Below are 22714 nucleotides of genomic sequence, written 5' to 3'. Positions count from 1 at the left end.
AATCTACCCTGTTTTTATTTTTAATTTTGAACTATGAAAATATATTTACCTATTCAAAAACTAAATTTTAGAAGTTAAACATAGACAACAAACCCACCAACCAGCCTCCCTTACTATTTTTTTTATCTTGTAAGTATTTAATAAACATTCTACCATACCAGAAGACCTACCCTAAAAGAGACATATCACTCAATATACAGAGCAGTCGTATCAGCTTAAGTATTGAATCAAAATCTCATTATATTTAAACTCTGTTGATTCCTTTTGGTACAATGTGTTTGATATTTTATACCAGTCTCCAAAGATGCTTTTATGAACTAAGAAAATGGCTACATCTCTAAGAAAAGTAAATCCCACAGACTAGTAGCACCGCTGTAAGCATGACTATCCTAATTAGTAAAACCGTTGTGCCAGTTTGATGACTGAGTACCTATGACAAACTTCTCGCATTTATACTCATTCTTCAGTGTGTTAGTCAATAAACATTTACTTAGCAGCCTGAAGTGTATAAGATACATTAAGGGTAAAGAGAATAAAATCACATTATTCATCCTCAGACACTCACTGTCTAGTACAATACAATAAAGCCAGTACAATACAGAATGACAGAGGTAAACACAGGATGTTAGAAAGAAGGAAGCAGTCAGGGAAGCCTTCTGAGATAAGGTACACTTAACCGGAGCATTGAAGATGGAAAAAAAAAAAGTTTTCTAGCAGAAACTATAAAAAATAACATGCAACAAGAAAAGGAGCCTATGAGTCAAGATGGAAGACAAAACACATGGATTTATCTCCTTCCCATATCAAAAATCACATTTAAAAAACAGCAGGCTTCCCTGGCGGCGCAGTGGTTGAGAGTCCACCTGCCGATGTAGGGGACACGGGTTCGTGCCCCAGTCCGGGAAGATCCCACATGCCACGGAGCGGCTAGGCCCATGAGCCATGGCCGCTGAGCCTGCGCGTCTGGAGCCTGTGCTCCGCAACGGGAGAAGCCACAACAGTGAGAGGCCCACGTACCGCAAAAAAAAAAAAAAAAAGTTATGGTTATTTTTTGTTTTGGTTTTGTTTGAGAACAAAATCACAACAGACTTAGAAAATGTTAGCATAGGAAACCATAAACAAGACGAAAAGACAACCTACAGAATGGAAGAAAATATCTGCAAATGATACAACCAACAAGGGATTAATTTCTAAAACGTACAAACAGCTCATATAACTCAATATCAAAAAAACAAATAACTCAATCAAAAAACGGTCAGAAGACCTAAATAGACATTTCTCCAAAGAAAACGTACAGGTGGCCAACAGATACATGAAAAGATGCTCAATATCACTAATTATTAGAGAAATGTAAATCAAAACTACAATGAGGTGCCATCTCACACCAGTCAGAATGGCCATCATCAAAAAGCCTACAAATAATAAATGCTAGAGAGGGTGTGGAGAAAAAGGAACCCTCCTACACTGTTGGTGGGAATGTAAATTGGTGCAGCCACTATGGAAAATAGTATGAAGGTTCCTTAAAAAAACTAAAAACAGAGTTACCATATGATCCAGCAATCCTACTCCTGGGCATATATCCAGAAAGAATGAAAACTCTAATTTGAAAAGATACAAGCACACCAATGTTCATAGAGCAGTACTATTTATAACAGCCAAGACATAGAAGCAACCTAAGTGTTCATCAACAGATGAATGAATAAAGAAGATGTTACACACACATGCACACATACACACACACACACAGTGAAATATTACTTAGCCATAAAAAAAGAATGAAATACTGCCATCTGCAGCAACACGGATGGACCTAGAGATTACCATACTGAGTGAAGTAAGTCAGGGAGAGAAAGACAAATATTATATCACTTATATGTGGAATCTAATACAAATGCATTTAGTTACAAAACAGAAACAGACTCACAGACGTAAAAAACAAACTTATGGTTACCAAAGAGGAAAGGGAGGGTGGAGAGAAGTAAGTTAGTAGTATGGGATTAAAAGATACACACCACTATATATAAAATAGATAAACAACAAGGATCTATGTATAGCAAAGGGAACTATATTCAATATCTTATAGTAATGAAAAAGAATCTGAAAAATATATTATATTTATATATGTATAACTGAATCACTTTGCTGTATACCTGAAACTAACACAGTAATGTAAATCAACTATACTTCAATAAAAGAAAGAAAAGGATGCCATTACGCAGATCAGAAGTTTTTAGAAATTATTAGAAAACAACATGCGAATTTAATCAGATTAATGGAGAAAATAGAAAAGAGAACATGACAAGGTATTAGTTCTTCCCAAGAAAGTCTGAAAAAAAGCCTACATTCCCCACTCCCACCCCACACACAAACCTCAAGTCTATCCTTAGCCGCCTGAAGAAAGCAGATCAGGTGTATTATGGGCTAACTTGTGTTCCTCCAAAAGTCTTATGTAAAAAGTCTTAACCTCAGAATGTGACTGTATTTAGAAATAAGGTCTTTAAAGATGTGATTAAGTTAAAATGAGGCCATTAGGGTGGGCCCTAGTCTAATCTGACTGGTATCCTGATTAAGAGGAGGAAATTTGGACACACGGACACTGGACATACCCACACACAGATCAAAGAGCAGATGGGGAGACAGCAAGAAGACCGTCAACTGCAAGCCAAAGGGAGAGGCCTACTGACAGCTTTATCTTGGACTTCTAACCTCCAGAATTGTAAGAAAATCAATTTCTGTAGTTTAAGTCACTTTGGTATTTTGTTATGGCAGCCCTAACAAACCAATACAAGGCCATTTCTCTTTTCAAAATCCATCAATGGCTTCCCATCATACTTGGAATAAAATCCAAAATCCTTACCAGGGCCTAGAAAACTCCACACAATCTGGCGCCCCACCACTTCTCCAAACTTCTTTCCTACTCTTCCCTCATTCTCTTTGCTCTGACCAAAACGTTATTGTTCTTTCTTGAACATCTGCTCCATCTCTTTCAAGTCTTTGCTAAAATGTCCCCTTTTCAAACACGCTTTCTCTGACACACTATCTAATATTGCACCCCAGTCCATCCCTATCCTCTTTTATCCTGTTTTAACTTTTTTCACACTATTTATCATCACTTGTTTTTGTTTTTTAGTGTTTTGGGGTTTTAAAAATTTTTCTGTCTGCACCTTTAGAAAGTTAGCTCTGAGGGCAGGGCTTTTCTTTTTCTTCATAGCTATATTCCCAGCACCTAAGACATTGCCTGGCACTTAGGAAACATTTAAGAAATATTTGTTGAATGAACAAAAGAATGTTAATGCCTAAAGGGAGCCTGATACATGACAGGTACTTAATATCTGCTAAATGAAACAAAATATCAAGTAGTTTTGTAAAATAAATAAAATTATGTGTACACATATACACACTAAATATACATAAAGGTATAGCAAAAGAACTAAAAGGATACAAACCAAATGTAACAGTAATATATACATCTGGAGAGAGGAATAAAAGTAGAGCAAGATATAAGAACTTTCATGCTTTACTCTATAATTTCTATATATTTTTCAATCTTTTGTAATAAAAATACAATCACTTATTTGTATAATAAAAATAATTTTATGAAAATCCAAAACCCACTCCATAACAAATTAAGAACACACACACACACACACACCTTAGCTTTACAGAGAGTTAACTTCTACAAAATCATCAAATCCATTTAAAGATAGTTATGGACAAAATGCTCTTCATCATCACTTCTACGCATCACTTCTATTCAGGACTTCTATTAGAAGTCCTAGCAAATGAAAATAGATCCAAAATATAAATAAATAAAATAGATTTATACGGCAAAGATACTGAAAGCTAAAACAATTCATTGCAAAAATATACGATTACCAAGAGAATGCAAGAGAATTTAAAATATATATATATTAGTATAGTATGAAGAGTTCAGCAAAGCATCCAAATCAAGAACCATGAACGAAAATCATGAATTTCCTATATACCAAAAGTAACCAATTAAAATGAGATTTAAATAAAAGATCCTATTCACAAAAGCAAAAGAAACTATAAATATATATCTAATAATAACACCTCACATTTTAAGTGTATTAACTTATATGTCTTAACCCATTTAATCTTCATAATAACCCTAATGAGTTATTATTCCCATTTTATGGATGAGGAAACTAAAGCACACACACACAAAATAAAGGATTTTTATTTGCCCAAGCTTAGCAGGGATTGAACCCAAGTAGCATGGCACCAGAAGCCATTCTGTTCCTCATCCAACATGAGGAAAACTAGAAAATTTCACAGGAGAAAATAACAGACGTGACTAGTCATACCATGGCATTGCAATGGGAACTTCCAATATTACAAAGATATAAATTCTTCCCCCCAAATTAATCTATAAATTCCAGGCAATTTCAATTTTAAAATCCCAGTAAGTTTGTGTGTGTGTGTGCGTGTGTGTGTGTGTGTGTGTGTGTGTGTAACTTGGCATACTGATTCTAAAATTTATAATGAAAAAAAAAAAAAAAAAAAAATGCCAAGAACATTTTGAAAAGGGAAAACATGAGGGGGAACTGCCTTACCAATTATAAAAATAAATATTTTAAAGCAATTAAAATTGAAGAGTATACTGGAACAGGAACACCTACAGATCAATTTAAGAAAACAGGTTCCAGAAACAGAGCAATGTTTATAATATTGTTGCAACACTTTATTATAATTCAATAAATGATGTTGAAACAATAGATAATTCATTTAGGGAGATAAAATAGCCATCTCTACCTTACACCTAACACATATAAATTCACATAGCTTACAGAGCTAAAGAAAAAAAATGTCTTAAAAGTATTTATGAGAAAATATTGCTATAATATTGGTATGAAGAAAATTTATGCTAACCAAGATACAAAATCCAGAAGCTATAAAGGGAGGTGAGGGGGGAGGAAAGATTTCACTATATTCTAATTTAAAACTTTTCTAAAACAAAACATCATAAACTAAATCAAAGAGAAAAGTACAAACTGAGAGAAAAGAATAACAATATACACAAGTCCCTTCAAATCAATAAGAGCAAAAAACAAAAACTAATAAAAATAGGTTTAAAAATATATACAAACATTTCAAGAAGAAATACAAGATGTCTAATAAATGAAATGATGCTGAACCTTAGCAGAAATCAAAGATAATCAACTGAAAACAGCAAAACATTTTTCATCCAGCAAATTAGCTAAATTTGTATTGCTATCCAATACTGACAAGGGGACAGGGTATTCTCACACACTTGCTTATGAATCTCAGTGGGTATAGTATTTTTGTAGGAGAATATGGCCATACCTATTCTTAAAAATGTAAACTCTGCATACGTTTCAACCCAGTGATTTCATTTCTATATATCTTATAGAAACGTTCACACACATGCACAAAGATATGTCAACAATGTTCACTGCAGCAACATTTGTGGTACAGAAAAATTGGAAATCATCCAAATGTCCATATATAGAAAAATACGCAAATAAATTATCTCATAGCCATACCACAGCATACTATGTAGCTTTCAAGACCTCATTTCCATATACAGAGAGAAAATCATTAGCGACTCAGGTTCTATCTTAAATTGCTATTTTTAGACCTAGGCTATGCTAAATCATTATAGGTCAAAAAAGGGTACTTGGGGGGCTAACTCTGTAATTATATAACACGTCATTACCTCCCCCAAACCATGTGGTCTCAATTATTCGTGTGTCTGTGTGTGTGTGTGTGTGTGTGTGTGTGTGTGTGTGTGTGTAAATTTTTGGAGGGGTAGGGCTCTTCTAAGATGTCTAAGAAAACCTCTCTCCCTCTAGCTTATTCAACTTGTCTACCTTTCTTTGGTTTCATCCTCACACTGCTCCTGTACTGACTATAAAGACTGAAGTAGGGAATTCCCTGGCAGTTCAGTGGTTAAGACTCGGTGCTTTCACTGCCGGGCCCAAGTTGGGGAACTAAGATCCCACAGACTGCGATGGCATGGACAAAAAAAAAAAAAGACTGAAGTAGATTTTTCAAACCAAGCCCCAGAATCAAGAATGTGGCATTATTTTCTTTATAATAAAGTATCCACCCACTCATTTTTATTTGTTCCTTAATTAAATGAACCAACCTTTTGTGAAGCCACTTTCAGTCACTAAAATTACCGCAGTTAAGAGCTCATGTATTTAAATCCAAAAATACTTGAGACCATATAGTGGGGGGCAGGGGACGGGTAGTGACAAGTTACATAATTACAAAGTACCATCTTTTAACCTAAAAAGATTTAGTACTCTCTGTCTAGACCTGGAATTAACAATTTAAGGCTAGAGCCTTAGTCATTAACTACTGTATAGTACATTTGAAACTTTAGACATCTTTGCAGTTTAAAGCTGCAGACCTGGTTTAAGAAGTCCATAAAAGCATTAATTGTAAGGCTCACCAAACCATTAAAAATTAAATCCCTGTTCCGTTTTGCCTATAATTCTAGGCCAGTTGCAACTCTCAAGTTAAAACAGTCCATGTAGTAAAGCTGATATGGCCTGCCTGAGTCAGCTAAAGCCTTCTCACCCAAGCTGCATTAGTTTAAGGCTAACCATACAACTTGTTTAAAAAAAGAAGAAAAAGATGGGGACTTTCCTGGCGGTGCAGTGGTTAAGAATCCACCTGCCAATGCAGGGGGCATGGGTTCGATCCCTGGTCCAGGAAGATCCCACATGCCCCAGAGCAACTAAGCCCGTGCACCACAACTACTGAGCCTGCGCTCTAGAGCCCACAAGCCACAAGTACTGAAGCCCGTGCGCCTAGAGCCCATGCTCCACAATAAGAGGAGCTACCGCAATGAGAAGCCCGCACACCACAAGGAAGAGTAGCCCCTGCTTGCCGCAACTAGAGAAGGCCCGCACACAGCAGCCAAAGGTAAAATTTTTAAAAAGAAGAAGAAAAAGAAACAAAAACAAAAACTTACTGCATGGTACAATATAGTTCTTGCAAATAACCAAGATCAAAAAAATCCACATGCTTCTCTGCTTGTTAAAACATAACAGAAAGCCACCCCACTTAAGACTCACCAGAAGGCCTTTTTGTTCCCTAATGGCAGTCCTTCCCTATTTCTCAAGGTTCCTCATCTACGGATCAGTTGTTAGGTTATTAGGTGTAATTGATCATTTTAATAATGGCCCCCACAGTGACCTGGTCAATCTTCCCAAGAGTTGGAGTCTATTTCTCCCCACCCCTTGAATCTGGGCTAGCTTTGTAAACTTTGCCCTATAATTTGTCGTGAAGTCCTAGAGCCTAGGCCTCAAGGCAGCTTCTGCCTTCACTCTCTGGGTACTCAGCTGCCATGTCAAGAAGTTTAAGCTAAACTATGAACGAGGATATATTATGTGCAGAGAGAAGGCCTACCTTCTAGCTGTCCCCACCAAGGCCTTAGACATGTGATTGAAGCCATCTTAGACCCTCTAGCTCCAACCAACCCACAAAGTGAATATAGCCACAAAAATGAGCCCAGGTAAGAGGAAAAAAAAAATTGCCTGGACATCTTTTAGAATTGTAAAAAAATAATAAATCATTGTTGCTTTGCGCCACTTAAATTTTGAGGTGGACTATTACAGAGCAACACTAATACATTAGGAGGACTCAAATGATTGAACAAGTCCACTTCCTGGTATATACCCAAATGAGTTTAAAGCAGGGACTAGAAGAGTATTTGTAAGCCAGTGTTCACAGCAGCATTATTCACAATAGCTAAAAGGAGGAAACACCTCAAAAGTCTATCAACAGATGAATAAACAAAATGTGATATATACATACAGGGGAATATTATTCAGTCTTAAAAAAGATGGAAATTCTAACACATGCCACAACATGGATTAATTCTGAAGATATGCTAAATGAAATAAAGCAGATACAGAAGGACAAACATGGTATAATTCAACTTACATGAGGTACCTAGAATAGTCAAATTCACAAATAGATAGTAGAATGGCAGCTGCCAGGGACTGGGAGGAGGAGGAAATGGGGAGTTATTATTTCATGGGTGCAGAGTTTCATTTTAAGATGAAAAAGTTCTAGACATGGATGATAGTGATGGTTGCACAACAATGTGAATATACTTAATGCCACTGAACAGTACACTTAAAAATGGTTAAAATGGTAAATTCTGTTATGTGCAGTTTACCACAATTTTAAAAAAGCACGTCTCTTCTCCACTTGATTTCAGAATCAGATGAGAAAAAGAGAGGGAACAGAAAAATTGAGAGCAAAATGTCAGCTTTATCCTTGATATAAAGCTAGGCTGGAGAACATGGCTCAGGAGTGGTTTGGAAATGGCTTGCTAACGCTCTCTGAATTGAAGTTATCCACGAAAACTAAAATATTTCCCCCAAAAGGCAGAGCTAGTCGTGCACTCAGTCTTCTGCACTGGCTAAGAATATGCCAAAATACTGGCTGTCTGCAGGCTGGAATGAAGAGAGAGATGAAAAGGTTAGACTGAGCATGCCCAAGGTCATTCTACTGCACTCACTAATCAAATAAGTCACTCCTATGAAGGGGAAGAAGAGGTAGAAAAAGAGGCTAACAGTGTTACCATAGTAAAGTCCCTCTCATTGAAACAGTGTTCCTATATTATATAGTAGCTTCAAAAGAAAAAAGAAAACAGAGGGGAAAAATGAGGGAAAAAATTCAAGAAAAATTTCCTGGGACTGAAGAATTTATATTCTAAACTGACTGAGGAATGAAGATACAAGAAAACAGTTGAATTGATGGATTTATTGATGTGTTTGACCAGTCAGAGGAGTTTTAAAGCTCTGGCAGAGAACTAGGGTAGAATTCATGTTAGATCACAAAGAGCACTAAACAAAAATAATAGCAATAAGGCATCTTAGATATGATGCACAAGCAACAATAAAAATAATCATAAAAATTTAGAACTTTTGTGCTTCAAAGGACACCATCAAGAGAAAATTTTTGCAAATCATTTATCTAAGAAGACCTATATCTAGAATATATAAAGAATTATTACTACTCAATTAAAAAAATTAAAGTTGGACAAAGGATTTAAACAGATACTTGTCCAAAGAAGATACACATAGTATAAGATAAGAAGATGAAAGATGACTAGTAAACACATGACAAGATGTTTAACATCATCAGCCATCAGGGAAATGCAAATGACAATGAGATACCACTTTATACCCTCTAGGATGGCTACAATCAAAAAGACAGATAGTAGCAAATGTTGGTGAGGATGTAGAGAAATTGGAACTTTCACACACTGCTGGAAGGAAAGTAAAATGGTACAATCACTTTGGAAAAGTCTGAAAGATCCTCAAATGGTTAAATGGTTTCCATATGATCCAGCAATTCTATTCCTATTTATTATATACTTGAAATAAATGAAAACATACATCCACGCAAAACTTATACATAAATGTTCATAGCAGCATTATTCATAATAGCCAAAAAGTATCCATCAACTACTGCATGGATAAATAAAATATATCCATACCATGGATTAGTCAGCAATAAAAGAAATGAAGTACTGATACATGCTACAATATGGATGAACCTTGAAAACATTAAGTGAAAGTAGTCTATCACAAGTGATTCCACTTATATGAAATGTCCAGAATAGACAGAGCCACAGAAAGTAGAGAGACTTCTAGAAAGTAGATCTAGAGAGACAGACAGGGATTAGAGAGATAGAAAATAGATTATCATTTGCCTAGGGCTTGTACAGGTTGGACCACTGGGGAGAGCTGACAAGTAAGGGGTATGGGGTTTCTTTCTGAGGTAATGAAAATGTTCTAAAATTGTGGTAATGAATGCACAACTCTGTAAATACACTAAAAGCTAAGGAGTTGCACACTTTAAATGGGTGAATTGTACGGTATGTGAATTATATCTAAATAAAGCTGTCTTTAAAAATAAGGCAATTTTTAATACTAGAGACAACAAAGTTGCTCAAGAAAGAAGATGTAATCATAGTAGACTACATGTTTCAGTATGAACAATATTTTGAGCTATAAATACTGATACTGGTTTATCAAAAAAAATTGGGATGTATTTTAGAACAGGAAGTGGGATGTTACATCTAAATTTCATTTTCAGTAAAGACCTATTAATGAAAAATTAATAAATTACTAATTTTAGCAACAAAATCAACCAGATTAAAGATTTATATCAAGTAAAATAAATGGAAACAGCAAGAAATCAAACTTTTTAGTCCACAGACACGAAAATTATTTGACAAACCCTCTCTGCAAATAAAATATGAATTTTTAGGCCACGACATAATGAAATAAGAAATTTACAAAATAAAACATAATAAAGATCCCTGAAAAAAGATTCATTCATATAAGAAAACTTAACATATGACAGAGTTGGCAATATAGGAAAAAAGATATACCAGGAATTACCAAACTATGGCTTACAGCCTTCAAACTAAGAATGGTTTTTACTTTTTTAAGTGGTTGGAAAAAAATCCAACAAAAGATTAATATTTCATGATACATGAAATTATCTGAAATTCAAATTTCAGTGTCCATAAACAAAGTTTTATTGGAACACAGCCACACTCATTCATTTACTTATTGTCTATGGCTGCTTTTGAGTCACAATGGCAGAATGGAGTAGTTGTGAGAGAGCACACGCAGCATTTTCACTGCTGCTCGACAACCTAAAAACTGCAGCAATGCATTTTTAACTGAACAGCATTTCAAGTGTCACATGTACTGTAACTTTTTCTTGGAAACAACAACACATAACTATCATGTCCAAATAAGGAAAGGGGAAAGTTGAATTCAAATGTCACACTTTCAATGTGGAATTTGTTAATAAATTCCCATCTTAAAAAAAAAATTAAATAAATAAATTCCCATCTTTAGTAGTCATTTGCTCTTGTAGACTTTATAATCACTAGTTCTGTTAATTTTTGTCAGAAATAGAAGTGGAGGGACTTCCATGGTGGCTCAGTGGTTAAGAATCTGCCTGCCAGTGTAGGGGACATGGGTTCTGAGCCCTGGTCCAGGAAGATTCCACATGCCGTGGGGCAATTAAGCCCATGTGCCACAACTACTGAGCCTGTGTTCTAGAGCCGGCGTGCTGCAACTACTGAGCCCACGCACCGAGAGCCCGTGCTCTGCGACAAGAGAAGCCACTGCAATGAGAAGCCTGTGCACCTCAACAAAGAGTGACCCCCACTCGCCACAACCAGAGAAAGCCCACACGCAGCAAAGAAGACCCAACGCAGCCAAAAATAAATAAATAAATTTATTTTTTAAAAAAAAAGAAATAGCTGATTTTTTTTTTTTTTTTTTGGCTGTTCCGCACAGCTTTCAGAATCTTAGTTCCCGACCGGTGATCGAACCCAGAACCGTGGCAGTGAAAGCACAAGTCCTAACCACTGGACTGCCAGGAAATTCCCAGAAACTGAATATTTTTAATTGCCCTTACTCTAGAGTAAGCAGTTTGATGGCTTAGTAATAGGAACCTTTTACTGCAATGTTTTGAGCTCAGAGTAAAAACGTAAACTTTTTGAAGAACAGCCTTCAGCCACTGTCAAATACCAGATGGCTTTGGAAGTTAGCTTTTGCTGTGGACTTCATGTTTCTTAATGATTTCAACCCAAAATTACCAAAGAGTGCCTATACGCAAAACTTATGTTTCAAAAACAACGAATGTTATCTGAATTACAAGCAATGGCAAGTGGCTTTATACTTTTCCTGCGCTGTTAAAAGTTAAAACAAGAAGCCCTATCTCCATTCCCACACAAATTTGCCGCAGATATGTTTTCCAAGCAAACTACGGTTCCAGCAGTGTTTTTCAAACGGTGGTGCAATCACAAAGGAAATTTCCTTATTTCAAAGTCCTTTTAACTGTGCAATTGAGGAGCTTCCACCTAATTTTCAATCAGAAATGATTAATCTACAATGTAATGGCAAAAATATCAGAGAAGAAACTAATAGAATTCTATAAATGCCTTCCAAGCAATGAATATGCTCAAATAAAATCAAATGCTCATAGACTAATATCAGTATTTGGTAGTACCTGTCTGTGTGAAAACACATTTTCAAAGATGAAATATGTAAACTCTCATTAAAAATCAGTATTAACAGATGACACATTTGCAATCAACTTTAAAGACAGGGAACATTAACTTTGAACCCCCCCAAAAGCAAAATGCTATCCCTCCCAAAAGAATTCCACCTCTTCTCACTAGTGGACCTGTATTACTAAATAAAGTACTACTATTGTATTTTGAACTTAATAAAAATTTTATTAAAAATTTGCAGAGGGAATTCCCTGGTGGTCCAGTGGTTAGGGCTCAACACTTTCACTGTGGTGGCCTGAGTTCAATCCCTGGTCAGGGAACTAAGATCCCGCAAGCTGCACAGCATGGCCAAGACAAAAAAAAAATTTTTTTTTTTAATTTGCAGAAATTTGTTTTCTTTCTTGTTATATAGGTACCTACATAATATCCTTAATTTTGCCTCTTGACTGACAAAGTCTAAAATATTTATTATCTAGCCCTTTACAGAAAAAATTTGGTGACCTCTGGGATACTTTTCAAAAGGTGTGCTTGGACAACTGGCTGCCCATATTTTTAAAGAACAGTAATAAAATTAGATCCTTATGCAAGTGTAAAAAGCAAAACAATAAAACTTCTAGAAGGAAATAAGATGAAAAAGCACAAACCATAAATAAAAAGATGAATAAATCTGATTAAATTTTAAGACTTTATAAACAAAGGGTAATGATAAGCTATATAGACTTAGAGAATATATTTGTAACTCATATAATCAAAAATGGATTATTTAAAATATGTAGGGATTCCCTGGTGGTGCAGTGGTTGAGAGTCTGCCTGCCGATGCAGGCGACGCGGGTTCGTGCCCCGGTCCGGGAGGATCCCACATGCCGCCGAGCGGCTGGGCCCGTGAGCCATGGCCGCTGAGCCTGCACGTCCGGAGCCTGTGCTCCGCAACGGGAGAGGCCACAACAGTGAGAGGCCCGCGTACCACAAATAAAAAAATATATATATGTAAAGAATTCTTACAAGTCAATTTAAAAGAGGGGAAAAAAAACAACCTAATAGAAAAATGGGCAGTTCATAAAAGGAGAATCCAAATGGCCAGGAAACATGAAATAATGTTTGATTTTATTAGTAATAAGGGAAATTGCAAATAAAAAAAATTTTAAGAGAAAAATATTTCCCACAGATCAAGTTCTCGATAATTTTTTTAAAAATCTAACAATATCAGGAATTGGTAATAATATATAGAAGCAGGAACTCTGGAACAAATGTAAATAGTACAACTAATTAGAAGAGTACTTTGGCAATGGCAACATCTATAGTAAGGTTAAAAATTAGTCATTTCACTTATAGGTATATAAATAAAGTCTAAAATGTGTACTCAAGGAGTCATGTATAAAAATGTACACTAGGGCTTCCCTGGTGGTGCAGTGGTTGCGAGTCCGCTTGCTGATGCAGGGGACACGGGTTCGTGCCCCGGTCCGGGAAGATCCCACATGCCGCGGAGCGGCTGGGTCCGTGAACCATGGCCGCTGAGCCTGCGCGTCTGGAGCCTGTGCTCCGCAACGGGAGAGGCCACAACAGTGACAGGCCCGTGTACCGCAAAAAAAAAAAAAAATTCACTGAAGCACTGGAAATAACCTAAATATACAACAATCGAGAAAAGATAAATTGTGGCATAATCAGAAAACAAAACACAACAGAAAACTGGGAATAATCTAAATGACCAGTGGTAGGAAAACAAATAAATAATGATATATTCACACAAGATATTAAACAGCATGTAACACAAATAACTAGTATTACACTTATCAGCATGAACAAACCTCAAAAGCAATGTTAAACCGAAAAAAAAGGTTATGAGACATCTAATGTGATATAATTTCTATTTATATGTCTTAAAACATGTGAAAGCAATAATGTATACTGTCTATAGATAAATGCAAATTTAATAAAAAAATATAAAATGGTGTATATATATATATATAAAATTCAGATAAAGGTTAAGACTGGAAAAAGAGGGTAGGGAATGCAATAGGAGGGGGCAATATCCAAAGAACTTCAAGTGTATCTATATGGTTTTATTCCTTAAAAAAATATTTTAATCTGAAATAAAAACAAGAAATAAAATGATTTTTAAAAAGGAAGACTGCAAAACATATCCTTATATATCCATCAGGCCAGAGAAGAAAAGGATGAAGGGGTCAGAGATGGAAGCAAGACTATGAGAAAGGCACCATTCTAGGCACTAGAGATATAGGGATGAACAAAACAAAGTCCTTGCTCTCATGAACAAGTAAATATATAGTATATCAAATAGTAAATAAGTGCTATGAAGAAAAATAAAACAGTAAGAAAGAGCATAGGGGTGGGGAACCTAAGTAAAATTGTTATTCAATACAGGGTGCTATTTAAAGCCACAACACAGGGAGCAAAAGCAGACAGGTAAGAGAAGTCCAGGAACTGAGCCCAGGCGCTCCAAAATTTAAAGATAAGGAGAAAGGAGATAAGGAGAAACCTTGCAAATGAGGCAGAAAGAGAACTAAGAACAGTGTTGACCTGGAACTGAAAAAAAGCATTTCCAGAAGGAAAGAACGATCAACTGTGTCATAAGATACTGAAGGGTCAAGTAAGATAAGAACTTGAGAACTGACCAATTGTAAAAGTTATTGGTGATCTTGAAAATAGCTATTTTGGTAAAGCAAAGTGGCAAAAGCCCACTCTGAGTTCAAGAAATAATGGGAGTAGATGAACTGCAAATTTTGAATACAGACAACTCTTCTAACAAGCTTTGCTATCAAGGAAATAGAGGAATTTGAGTAGCTGGAAGGGCAGAGGTCCAAGGGGATCTGAGCAAAGAAATGCTTTTCCCCAGAAGATAGGAACAATTATAGCATATTAGTATGCTCATGGGAATGATCTAGTAAAAAGGGGAAATTGATGATGCAGGATGGAAGGGGAACAACTGGTGAAATAATTGGTGGCTGGGATCAATAAAGAGGGGATGGGATCTATTGCACAAATGGAAAGATGGGTGTTAGGTGTATAGACAGTTGATTTATTAATAACAGAAAAGAAGGCATACAAAGATTCAAAGAAACAAAATCCCTCTCTACAAAAATTTCAGCATAATAGAGGGGAAAGACAAACCAGTACTTACAAAAATATGAAATAGCTTGAAAAAAATTACTACAGGGGCACACAAGAGTGTAAATAACTCACATATAGAAGGGGAAGATTGAAGGAAGAGAGGTAAAGGGTTCACAGAGGAGGTAACATTTGACCAGAGTACAGCATGTGCCAAGAAAAGTAGCACAAAACCGCATACAGAATGTGAAGCTGGAAAGTTAAGAATCAAAAAATGGAGGGACTTAGACCTTATCTGCCATGGTTAAGAATTTTGCTTAGAAGGAACCAAATGAGAGAACACAATTCATTTATACTCTAGTTAGTGCTCAGTACCTGCTCAGTAATGTATTTTCATAGAATAGCATTTAGGCTATCATGTAATAAGAGCACTATCTAATAGGATTACTGTAAAGATTAAATGAGATAATCTATGTAAACTATAGAATAGCACTTAATACCTAGTAAGCACTCAACAAATACCAGTTATTATTAGGAGAACAAAGATCATTGTTGTTGGTGGTAATAGAAATATAAATTCTGTCTTCAGAGGACCAAGTGAACTTTCCAAACTACAATCTACTTCCAACCTTTCTGCAAACAGTTTAATTCTGGTCCATGTAACTAAGCCCACCATCTCCACCACAAAAAAAGAAAAATAATACACACACACACACACACACACACACACACACACACACACACAAGAAAAGGACTATAATATACTCAGTTTCCTATGACTTGGACAGGCTTAATGACTGACTTCATTCTAGGAACCAGTATGAAAATAAGACCTATGTCAGAGTGGAAGTCCCAGAACAAACCATCTTCTTATCTGCCAGTTCTCCCAAGTAAAGAATATCCTAGAAACAGACCAGATCACGAGAGGTTGCCCTACGTATCTACCAAACCAATTATGATTGGGTCTACACCCAAAGGATTCAGTTGAGAATAAACAGGCTTCTAAGGTAAAGAAAAATTTGATAATCTAAACATCCTATAAAATACTAATGATTAAATTATGGTATATCTACACCATGGACTTCTAAGCGGACAAAATATATTGAAAAACACTTAATAAGAAAATGTTCACAAGATTGTTAAAGATGGTATTATACCATTTCAAAATTATAAATTACAACTGCATAGCAAAAAGGAATAAACGTTACCAGTGGTTAATGCCAGGTGGAATGATTATAGGGAATTTAAATTTTTTCTTGTTATCTAAATTTCCTACAAGGCCCAAATAATACTTTTGTTTATTGATCAATCTTTTTTAATTACTAAAAAGTAAACAACTCAAGTCAAATCTCTCCTTTTCTCTAGAGAAACAAGCTTACTCAATAACACTTCTAATCATTTCTCTACATATCTAAACACAGTAAATTACATTTTAGGTAAACATATAATGGGAGGTGTTGTTTTCTGGGTTTTCTTTATAAAAATGGAATTACACAATATATTGTGGTTTGCAACTGGCTTTTTTCATTCAATAGTAAATGGGACACCTCTCCATATCAATATATAAAACCATCTATCTAAACACTTTATTTTTTTAATAAATTTATTTATTTACTTATTTATTTACTTATTTATTTATTTTTGGCTGCATTGGGTCTTTGTTGCTGCACGCAGGCTTTCTTTTTAGTTGCAGCAAACGGGGGCAATTGCAGTTCATTGCAGTGTGCAGGCCTCTCATTAAGGTGTGCAGGTCTTGCTGTGGAGCACAGGCTCTAGGTATGCGGGCTTCAGTAGTTGTGGCATGTGGGCTCAGTAGTTGTGCCTCACGGGCTCTAGAGCACAGGCTCAGTAGTTGTGGCACATGGGCTTAGTTGCTCCGCGGCATGTGGGATCTTCCCAGACCAGGGTCTGAACCCGTGTCCCCTACACTGGCAGGCAGATTCTTAACCACTGCGCTACCAGGGAAGCCCCTCTATCTATTCTTATAGTTACATATTATTTTCATTGTAGAATGGTATAATAATAATCTTTAGCCAACCAATGGACAATAAAGTTGTTGTCAACTTTTTGCTATTTCAGTGCTGCAAATATCATTTAATAATTGTGAACATATTAAAACAATAAGAGCTAACATTTGAATGCTTATTACATGCCAACTACCACAAGCTTCTATATGAATTAAATATACTACACCATTCATATTATTATTTGTATAATTTATATTTTTTTCTCTGTAACCTGCCTATTCATACTTGTTTTCTTTCAAAAATCAAGTAATTATTTTTTAAAACTGGCCAGGATACAAATTTGATCTAAAAAGTTCCTAGCAGAATATCCCCAAGAGTCCCATGAAAATGCCTGGCATATGGGCACTCATGCATTTAGACATTCTACAAATACTATTTGAGAACTATGACATGCTGTGAGTGAGCAAAACAGAGTTGAACTCCAGATTCATGGGTTTTTAGCCTAGCAAACATTTGTTAAATTAAGTTAGTAAGAGGAAAGAAAAAAAAAGTGAAGAGAGGAACACATCAATTAGAGAAAGAATAGTACCATATACATCAGCGCACACCATTCAATACACAATTATTGGGTTGGCCAAAACATTCATTTCCGCAAGATGGCTCTAGTAGCGCTTAGTTATGTTCAACCTCATTCAAAACAATTTCATTAGAGTGTTTTGTTACAGCTGTCATATCAGCGTGCATTTTAAAAAAACATCAAAATTGGTGAATTTTTGTGTAGCCATTTTAATATTGAAGATGGAAGAAAAAACATTTTCGGCATATTATGCTTTATTATTTCAAGAAAGGTAAAAACGCAACTGAAACGCAAAAAAAGATTTGTTCAGTGTATGGAGAAGGTGCTGTGACTAATCAAACGTGTCAAAAGTGGTTTGAGAAGTTTCATGCTGGAGATTTCTCGCTGGACGATGCTCCATGGTCGGGTAGACCAGTTCAAGTTGACAGCGATCAAATTGAGACATTGAGAACAATCAATGTTATACTACCTGGGAGACAGTCAACATACTCAAAATAACCAAATCAAGTGGCGAAAATCATTTGCAGCAGCTTGGTTATGTTAATCGCTTTGATGTTTGGTTTCCACATAAGTTAAGCAAAAAATAACCTTGACCACGTTTCCGCATGCAATTCACTACTTAAACATAACAAAAACGTTCTGTTTTTAAAACAAATTGTGATAGGTGATTAAAAAGTGGATGCCGTACAATAACGTGGAAAGGAACAGAATGGGGCAAGGGGAAATGAACCACCACCAACCACACCAAAGGCCAGTCTTCATCCAAAGAAGGTGATGTTGTGTATATGGTGGGATTGGAAGGTAGTCCTCTATTATGAGCTCCTTCCGGAAAACCAAACAATTAATTCCAACAAGTACTGCTCCCAATGAGACCAACTGAAAACAGCACTCCACAAAAAGCATCCAGAATTAGTCAACAGAAAACTTATAATCTTCCATCAGGATAACGCAAGACCACATGTTTCTTTGATGACCAGGCAAAAACTGTTACAGCTTAGCTGGGAAGTTCTGATTCACCAGACATTGCACATTCGGATTTCCATTTATTTCGGTCTTTACATAATTCTATTAATGGAAAAAATTTCAATTCCCTGGAAGACTGTAAAACGCAACTGGAACAGTTCTTTGCTCAAAAAGATTAAAAGTTTTGGGAAGATGGAATTATGAAGTTGCATGAAAAATGGCAGAAGGTAGTGGAACAAAACGGTGAATACATTGCTCAATAAAGTTCTTGGTGAAAATGAAAAATATGTCTTTTATTTTTACTTAAAAACTGAAAGAACTTTTTGGCCAATCCAATATAATTACCCCTTAAAACAGTCTTGCCACATCTCGTGGGTCTAAGCTATCATCTTCACATTAATCTTAAAACACTGCTTTATTTACATCATTTTCATGCTCAAGAACTCATAACTTCTCTCTTACTATTTCTCAAATATACTTCACCCATTCTCTACACTATCTATTTCAAACCTTCACTGCTAAAGGCTTCCCTTCTGTTTCCCACTCCTTCCCGTACAACTTCTTAGAGGACCACTTAAGTTGACCTCAATGCCTACTTTACAGGAAAAAAAGTCCCTAATCCTTCCAGAAGAGAAGGAAATCAACAATTACCAAGCTACAGATCACTAAAAAAAGCAGAATGGATGTCCTGGAGGTATGATTAACATTTCCAAAAAACTTAAAACAAATTACATATAGAGAAGTAAAATTCCACAGGTTATTTTAATAAATGCAGACTGGTAAACAAGTATTTTGAGGTGTTATTTTCAACAAAATATTCCTTTAATCAGGTCCACCTCTGGTACTTATTCACACATTCAAAAGATAAATAATTATAATACAATGGATGTGTACTGTAATGGATCATGTATAAAGTCCTACTGAAATACAGTGAAAGGAGGGATTAGTTCTGCCTGGAAATGCTTCACAGAGATAACATCTGAGCAGGTCCTAGAAGGATAATTCAGCTCTCTGGGCTGCACATGCCTCATGTCTACTTCTGGTTACAAAATTCAGAGAATTTAACTTTAGGATGGTTAAATCTTTAAAATTCATCTAATATCGAGGTTTTCCACCTTTATTTTAAAGTAACAAAATCTTTCCTTTAAGAGTCTAATTGAAAACGTTGGTATATCAAACAGATAAAAATGGACCTGCTCTTTTGAAAGGAGAGGAAGTTATTGGAAAACACTGCTATTCTTAATCAACACCCTTCACTTTAAAATAAGAAAACTGAGACACTAAGGACAATGATTTGGCAAAAGACCACAAAAATGTAGAAATGCAACAATTACTCAGACAATACTTTTTAAGCATTATCTCCTCTTTCAAGTCTTTTCTAACTTTCTCCCCAGGTAGAGTTTATACCACTCCTTACTTTATTCCTTGCTATACCCAGCACATACTTCTATTATAGTTTCTATAAAACTTTAGTGCTCTAATTATACCTTTTTTATGTGTCTGTGTCCCTCTACTACATTGGAAGCTCCCTGAAGGCAGGGACTGTCTTAATCATCTTTGTATGCTCAGTACCCAGGATAAAATATCATTTATTAAGTTATATTCAACCGAGTTTCAGAAAAGATTTAAGATAGCTCAGCGCTTAGCACACAGTAAGACTTGGTAAGTATTTTTCAAATGAATATGCCAAAAATGAGGTCATTAAATGAAACAATACATCAAAGGTAGTTAGAACAGTATCTGACATATAGTGTACATTCTATAAACATTACCTGTTATTATGTAACTTTATATAGGCAGAAAAAAAACTGAAGCTGTTATTTAATCTGGACGGCAAAAACTAAATAACTTTTATCAAGGTTTCAACTTGCTCATTTACATTATTACTACTATAACCACATCTTTGATGAGAAAGAGAGAAAACTTAGCCCATTCATAAAGATCTTCACCCTGGGAAGAATAGTACAAAGAGTTGTGTACTGTTAATCTCTAGATGTGGAGTGAGAGAAGAATTTAGGCCTGTCTTCAATTTAGGGCTAAAACACTTCCTTCTAGACCTTAGTTTCAGTCACCTGTCTTTTGTGGGTGGTGGGGAGTGAAAAAGATTAAGGCTAAGGTTCTTTCCTGCTCTAACAATGTAGGGGCATACAACAAATTTAACCTAGAATCCTTCAGCTTTCAACTCAGTAAGAACTTTATAAAAATCAGTAAATTGTGCAGGGCATTTGGTGTCAGATGGACAGGGTTCAAACCAGCTTTGTTATTATTCAGCTGTATAATTCTGAACAAGAAGCAGACTCTCTGGATCTCAATTTCCTCAGCCTTTAAAATGAAGTTAGACAATATGCTCTCTCCTTAAAATACATTACAGTCATGACGTTCTATGGAATAAGTTACCTGTGAAGATAATATTTAGGTGGGGATTGAGCCATCAGTTATCAGAGATGTTTAGAGGATTATGGCATAAACCAAAAGTTGAGAATTTCAGGATTAGAAGAAACCTTACAAGTCTTCTATGACTCAGTGGAGATTCAAGTCCTCTCTAATATATTCTTGGAAGAGTTCACCCAACCATTCTAGCAATGAGAAACAACCCATAGAAATAAGTCACTTCATCACAGGCCAACTCTGATGCCTAAATTCTTTTACTGAAACCACACGATCCTCTAGTAACTTCCACCCATTAGTTTTACCCCTCTTTCAACTACAGGCACCTCAAGTATTTGTGGATAGTGATGATATGCCCCTTAATATCCTCTCCAAAATTAAAATCCCCAGCCCCTTCAACCTTTCCTTATAACAGAATACCAAGACTCCCTGACCATCCAGCCTGCCATCCTCAGGAAAACCTCCACTCTTGCTTTAGCGAATGTCATAACTACTCGAACAACCCTTCCCGTTCTGACATCCTGATTCCTGGTTGGACCCAAGATCTGCCCCTCGTCGAGCTGACACCACACAGATGCCCCCAACTGCCCTTGCCACTTCCATCGAAGGAAGCTTCTGGGGTGGGAAGTGTGCCCCTGGTTGCTCCTTCGGAAGATTAGGAGACGAGAAGGGACCACAGCGGGAACAGAGAGGCCGCCCCCTGCTCTCCTCCCCGGTCCAAGCCTCCTCCCTCACCGGTATTGCTTGGGATCGCTGGGAGACTTGACGATCTCAGGGTCTCCGACATTACTGACAGGCCCCCTCCGTCCCTCCTCCTCAGATTCATCGGCTCCCAGACGAGCAACCCGGCCGCTCTCGCCCAAATCCTGTCCATTGGGCTGCAGGTCAGGGCAGCTGCAGGTGGACTTCGCCTTGTTCCTTCCAGGCATGGTCAGAATAGGAAAAGGTCTGGCAGCCGCCGAGTCTTCGCACCGACCCCGCGCTTCTATTCTCCACAGCGCCGCGAGCTCCCGCCCGGCCTCACACCACAACTTCCTCCTGGTGGCACAGACTGCAGCAACCGTGACTCTCCTCAGCATTCACCACCAAGCCGGAGCAAGTGGCATCCCGCTCGCCAAGACCCACCTCCTGCTCCAGCTGCTCCTCCTCCTCAGCGTTCCAGAGGCGGTGGCGGCCGGTGGTGGTGCTGCCGCAGCCGGCGGGGGGACAGGCCTGAACCCCTCCCCCAACCCGGTCTCCCTTACGCCAACTTCCCTCATCCCCACGCCCCCCTGGCCGTCGATGACGCAATTGATTCTAGCCAATAATAAGGCAAGAGACCAGTCACGCGCACGTAATCAACCAATGGGAACAGGGAATAAAAAGAACCAACGAGCACAGGCCGAATTCTCGGAGCACCCAGCGAGCTCTTCGAAATCAGGGGTGGGCGGGGCGAGGAAGAAGAGGCGGAGAGAGTGGCGCGGAGGACGACGGGAGGAGGGCGCCCGGAAGGTTGCGCAGAGTTTGACAGAAGCGGGAAGGTGGTTTGAGGAAGTGGTTGAGTAGCGCTTCGGGGCTCAGAGGAAAATATTCCCCTGATGAGAAAACCGATAGGCGAGTGGAGAAAATTAATTCCCAAGCCTTTTTTTTTTCCCCACTCGTGTCATATTTTGCTCATCCTGCCCCTCAAACCTGCGGTGGAGACTGTGGCCGTGACTCAGC

At 37.1% G+C, this 22714-nt stretch overlaps 1 protein-coding gene across 3 annotated transcripts in view; it reads right to left on the bottom strand.

Annotated features, from left to right (window-relative positions):
* The window catches only part of NRDC (nardilysin convertase), a 92400-nt gene extending 69971 nt beyond the window's left edge, over positions 1-22429 (bottom strand). For 2 of the 3 annotated variants that reach the window (XM_007459618.1, XM_007459619.1), the window contains exon 1: positions 21749-22429. In XM_007459618.1, coding sequence (XP_007459680.1) covers positions 21749-22092 — 344 coding nt within the window. In that variant the 5' untranslated portion in view covers positions 22093-22429. Of the gene's footprint in view, positions 1-21447; positions 21499-21748 lie in introns of those variants that run through there. The other variant, XM_007459620.1, reaches the window with a different exon arrangement.
* Between the last annotated feature and the right edge of the window lie 285 nt (positions 22430-22714).

Source organism: Lipotes vexillifer, unplaced genomic scaffold (genome assembly GCF_000442215.2).
Source record: "Lipotes vexillifer unplaced genomic scaffold, Lipotes_vexillifer_v1.1 scaffold525, whole genome shotgun sequence".
Taxonomy (NCBI): Eukaryota; Metazoa; Chordata; class Mammalia; order Artiodactyla; family Lipotidae; genus Lipotes; species Lipotes vexillifer.
Note: the sequence above shows the minus strand (reverse complement) of the source record. Positions and strands in the feature narration are given on the sequence as shown.